The 6,000-nt window shown below is 37.0% G+C and overlaps 1 protein-coding gene across 1 annotated transcript in view; it reads right to left on the reverse strand.

Moving 5' to 3' along the window:
- Positions 1 to 6,000, reverse strand: part of KAT2B (lysine acetyltransferase 2B) — an 87,432-nt gene that overhangs the window by 21,441 nt on the left and 59,991 nt on the right. The window contains exons 8-10 of the mRNA XM_039836772.1: positions 5,127 to 5,252; positions 2,683 to 2,819; positions 147 to 355 (exon numbers count right to left, since the gene is read on the reverse strand). Coding sequence (XP_039692706.1) covers positions 147 to 355; positions 2,683 to 2,819; positions 5,127 to 5,252 — 472 coding nt within the window. The remainder of the gene's footprint in view (positions 1 to 146; positions 356 to 2,682; positions 2,820 to 5,126; positions 5,253 to 6,000) is intronic.

The following is a 6,000-nucleotide window of genomic DNA, read 5'->3' on the forward strand; positions in this document are numbered from 1 at the left end:
CAATTATCTAAATATAGCTCTGTATCCACAGTGTGACCAGAGGCAGCAGGATTCAGTGGTGACTATGGTTGACTTTCACTTTCTAAGTAGTTCCTCTTTCATTTAAAAAGGAAATGAAAAAGAAGGAAGAGCAATGCACCACTTACGGGTCGAAGACAAGCCGTGTGATGTACTCTTTTGGCATTCGGGGCAGCTGATGGGAGAATACATTCTGTAGTCCAACCAGCCACATCAGGATCTTCTTGTTGGGTTTCTGGTTCAGGGAATTGCCAACCACGTGAAATTCAATCACACCCCTACGTTCTTCCAACCTCGCTGCTTCATCCCTGGCTGAATGTGCTGACAGAAAATTGGTCTGGGATGCAGGAGACATGAAAAAATTACACAGAGCTCTTCTCTGAAGACAGTGGGGATAGGACACATCAACACTCCTGTTCTTTGTTCTAATAAGATACACATTTGTAGATTTTCAGGGTCCCAAATAACACACACGAGTTATGAAAATAAAACAGAAAAGGTAGGTAAAAAATTCTGAGAGATCAAAGTATTATACATGTACATGAATATATGGTGCAGATTAAGGGTCACCAAACTTTTCTGTAAAGAGCCAGATGGTAAATATTTTAGACTTCGCACATCATAAGGTCTCTGTGGCAACGAGTCAACAGTGTTGTAGTATGAAAGCAGCCACAGACAATACAGAAATGAATGGTAGTAGTAGTGTTTCAATATAACTTTATTTCAAAGGGGGAGGACAGACTGGATTTGGCCTGTGGTCTATAGTTTGCCAACCCCTGGTTTAGAGGAATCCCATCTGGCTGAGCTGTACAGGACCCTCAGAATGACAGATCCCAAATTCTCATTACAGGATCACCAGTGGCAATCATGTTTATATTCTTAGCGCCTCTTTTTGGAATACAGTTTTCTTCCCAGAAGAGTATCTACTGACTCACTGTCAACCATAGCTGGCAGCACAATCTTGTGTCAGCACTTTATGCTCCCCATCTTATTTAATCCACCCAATGATGTACAGGTAAATGTCTAACAAACAGGTCACCAGGGAAGAAAAGACTTAATTGATAGCACTTGCTCATTTTATTGGTCTATAGCTGGCTACCCAGGTGACCAGCTGCCACTATGGTAAATTTCAAGCTACCAACATATTTAACAACCAGCTCGCAAAATTCCTGAAAATTTAACAATTGCCTTGTGTCCACCAGTACAAGCAAACTCAATATACTACTAAATCCACTTAGGAAATTTTGAGATGTGTGACTGCATCTACATTTTACAGCTGAAAAAAACTGAGCTAAGATAATCTGTGAAGTTACTCTCTGAAAGACAATTGTGCAAATGCTACTCCATGCAGTATTCAACCCTAGGACTTGGCATCTAGAAGGAAAGGGGAAGGACAATTTTATAATGAGCTCTTTCTCTTACAACATTCCAGTTCTCTGCATTATCCTCAACGCCATAAAATAAGTATCTAAGGAAATAAGACAAATTAAAAATTAATACTTTAATCTAGCAGAGCCACACCAAAAAAAATTTAAATAATGTTTTACGAAATAATCTCCAAGGCATTTTTTGATTTCCTAGACACTATCAAAAATGTCTTAAACTGCCCTGCCGCTGGATACAATGCAAAAGATGACAGCAGTACTTCTACTAAAAACACTTTAATTGAATCTAATCTTGAGTAAACAGACAAATCCAAATAGAGAAACATTCTGCAAAACTAGTGATCAGGACTCTTAAACAATGGCACTGCCATAAAAGACCAAAAAAAGGGCTGGGGAACTGTTCCAGATTGAAGGAGACTAGAGAGATGAAGGGATAAAAACTGAATGCAATGCACAATCCCTGACTGATCCTTCAGTGACAGCAACAAATATTATCAAGGACATAATTTGGATATATGGGGAATTTGGATATGGGTGTACACTAGGCCAGGGGGCAGCAAACTATTCTATAAAGGGCCAGATAACAAATGTTTTAGGCTTTGTGGGCCAGACATCCTGTCTCAATTTTTCAAATCTGCTCTTGTAGGACAAGGCAGACATAGACGATATGTTTCAATAAAACTTTATTTACAAAAAAACCCAGTGGACCAGATTTGGCCTGCAAGCTGTAGTTTGCCAATCCATGTTAGAAAACATTGTAACCTAGCTAAATTTCCTGATAGTGATAACCACATTGTGGTCATGTAAAGAAATAGTCTTAGCAGGTACAGGCAAAAATAGGAGTGAAGTGTTATCACATCTGTATTTAACTCTGAAATGATTCAAAATGGTTCAAGGAGAAAGAGGGAGAGAGACAGAGGAAAAGTGAAATGTAGCATAATGTTAATAACTGGTGAATTTAAATGAAGAGTCTATAGATTTTTATCATGGAATTTTTCAACATTTATGAGGGTTTAAATTTTTCAAGATAAAGAGTTGAGGGAGGAGGAAGGACATCAACTGTGTAAAGTTGTTAGTATGTTACTGTGATGTGATATTCATTAAGAGAAATCACTTCCTCACTAGCTTTTCCTGTCCTTCCCACCCCGACCAGGGTAAATGCAAACCAGGGTAGCAGACATGCTAACTCTCAGTGATAACATCCCCATTTCTGACAGCTGGAGAGGCTAGGAGAGCAGAAGAGGTCTACCACCTGGCTGCCCAGGTTTACCCTGCTGACCTCTGGTCCCAGCATTGCTGCAGGGTCTGTGATGGTAGACATGACCTCGTCAATCAATTCCATTGGAATATCCCCCATAACTCGGGGTTTCTTGGCCTCCTCCAATACATGAGTGTCATTCATTTTCCTCTTTTCTCCTGTAATGATCAAAATAAAAGGGCAAACCATAGCTTATTTTAAACACAAAGCAGCTAACACATGTCAACTAATCCAACCAATTTTCTAATAACACTAATGGATATGAAAGTCAACTGTCCATTTACCGAGGGAAGGGGTGGCAGTGGAAGGTGGGAAAAAGAAAGGAAGAGGTCACAGTTACTGCCAACCACAGATACATTATGAATATTTACTATTTTCTATGATAATTTTTGAACTTGATATGAGTCATTAAGGCACGCATTTCTTCACTTGCAAATGCAAGGGATGATTTTAGTTACCATTGGTTATTAATCTCTAATTTAATCCCTCTGTGTTTAGAAAATATAGTGCATGTAATACCAAAATGTCAAATTTATTGAAACTTGCTTTATGACCTAAAAGATGGCCAATTATTTGTAAATGTGTAGCGTCTTCTTAGAAAGAATGTGTATTTTCCAAAATTTAGGAGTAATGATCTCTATACATCCATTAAATTAAGCCTGTTAATCATGTTTTCAGGGCTTCTATATTGTTACTGATAATTTCATCTGCTTAATCTACGAATTGCTCAAAGATGTTTCTTCAAGTTTTCAACCACTGGTTGATTTATTTCTTCTTGTAGTTCTCTTATCAAATCTCTCTTTCATGTATATATCTACATATACATACACATACATACATATATATATATGTATGTGTATGTATATTTTGAGCATGTCTATATATATTTGAAATATACTAGTGAACTGTTTCACTTTGCTGATGAATTTAATTTTTTCATTATAAAATGACTTTCTCACACAATGTTTTTTGCCTAAAAATGATGCCTTATCAAGTGAGAGTAGTCATTCTCAACATGTCACATGCTGGAAAAGGCCAGGGAAAGAAAAGAGAACTTTCTCCCACTTTCCTAATTAGATTACATTTGTGGCTTTTTGTTTTTTTTCTACTATCTAGTTTGGTTTTCCTTTTCCTTTCTGTCATACATGTATTTATTTTTACAATTAAAAACTTTTAAAAATTTTAGATGTTACAATCTATTTATTCTTTATGTGTGAATCTCACTAAACATGTTTCCATATAGCAATCTCACTATCGTTAGTTAGACAGGAGAAGAGCAATGTAAAGTATCTTGTCCATACGAGATGCTTCCAGAAATATTATGCATTACTTACTAAATGGACTTTGATGAGTTCTTGTTTTTACAACTCTCTTTTAGTTATTGGAGGTGACTGAGAATATTTTCAGTCCTTTGACCAACATGCCTTCAAATTCCATGATTCCTTAAGAATAAGGCTGTGAAATATTTATTCTGTAGCTGAAGTGTATACCTAATAAGCCTCAAACTTGACAGACTGCTAAGAGTGTTATGGTAAGAAAACATGTGAGGGAACATTTGACATCTTGCTTCCCAGCATGTCATGAGGTTGGCTCAAATAAACTCTTTAAAAAAGAAAAGCATCTGAGGCTACATCCATGATAAATATTTGCTACTTCATATAAAAATCCTCTTCTCTCCCTCTTTTGTGCACTTAATGTCAAACTTTGTCATATCTAAGATTTGTTTGATGCCAAGCCTATAGGCAGAAATGCAACCTTCAAAACATTCTATAACTGTGAAATGCCTTTAGAACTGAGATGATTTGTGGTAGATTACATTAATAGCCAAATTCTCTATCCTCCTGGTATCTACACTCTACCATGTGATTTTGCAGTTCTTCCTGCAAAAGGAGTAGAATACATTTCTCCACCTTGACTCTGAGTATGACCATGTGATTTGCTTTAGAAACAAAATAAAGCAGGAGGATGGTACACCAGTTCTGAGCCTACACTTCAAGAAACTGTACTTCTGCTTGCTCTCTGGTGCTTCTGCCATCGTCATAAAGACATATTCTAAAGAAAAGGAAAAGAATTTCAATGATCCCAGGAGGAGGATGAGAAATATGTGGAACAGATATGCTCCAGTTTAAGTGTTCTTACAAAGTCCACGACAAAGACCCAGTCAACAGGCAGAACTCATGAGCAAGCCCAGTCAAGATTGAATGAGGCAGATGAGATCAGCCACCCACCAACCAGGCAACACAGAGTGAGTGAGTTATGATTATAAATGATTATGGTTTTGTTTTAAGACTCTGAATTTGGGGTTGGTTTATTACACAGCAATAACTAACCACTACAGTGATTTCCAGCCATTAAAATCCTGGACATGCACAATCAGTAGTTGGTCTAAGTCCACCTTTGCCGCTCCTCAGATTATAACTTTTAGGGCAAATCAAAGCCCTCTGTTATGCCCCCTAAGAGCTTACCTGGGTTTGCCTCAAGCCCAGAAGAGCCTTTGCAGGAAGGACTGGTGCTTCCTCCATTCGGCTGCTCAAGGGAAGATGAGTTTGAATTGTATGAAATTGTCCCAGCCACAGGGGGTGGATTGATGACTGCCCCAATAAAAAAAAAAGAAGGTATTAGATGACTCTTTTCTTAGGTAATAAGGAACCAAGTGCACGTGAGACTATTCTATTCCTGCCCAACATCACAAAGTCATCTTTAAAATAAAAGAAACAGGGTCAATATAAGCATTATAATAAAGATAGTAATGGATTGAACCCATTGAATATCTAAGGCCATATTAATAAAAAATCATAAATAAATAAATAGGGAGAAGGCAAAGCTTTTTTTTACAGGAGAATGCCAACAAATAAATAAAGAAGGATAGAAGTTAGAAAAAAATTTTTGGCAGCCAGCATACAATAATTGATTCAGGGAAGAATCATCTGTGCAGGCTAAATCTTGTGACTATAATTTTAATGAAGACAGGATAGTCTCAAAGCATCTCCCCACAAAAGTACTTTTTTATTATAAAAGGAAAAATAAAAGTGGTAACATTGCAGTGGAGAAATCTTGTAAACACCACCTTAACCAAACTTAATACTAACAATAATGAGAGAGGTCAGTATTATGTGCCTCCTGATGTGATGCAAAATTGCTACAGATCACACAATTAAGAGGCAAAGAAGGAAAATACCCTAGAGATTAAATAATAATATTATATCAAGGTTAAAATTCCTTACTTAATAACTATATTGTTAAATGAGAGAATGTCCTTATTCTTAGGAGATACCCACTGAAGTCAGTCAAGGAGCATGATGTTTGCAACACTCAAATAGTTCAGAAAAATAGACAGAT

Source organism: Pteropus medius, unplaced genomic scaffold, assembly GCF_902729225.1.
Source record: "Pteropus medius unplaced genomic scaffold, Ma_sr-lr_union100, whole genome shotgun sequence".
In the NCBI taxonomy this organism is placed as follows: domain Eukaryota; kingdom Metazoa; phylum Chordata; class Mammalia; order Chiroptera; family Pteropodidae; genus Pteropus; species Pteropus medius.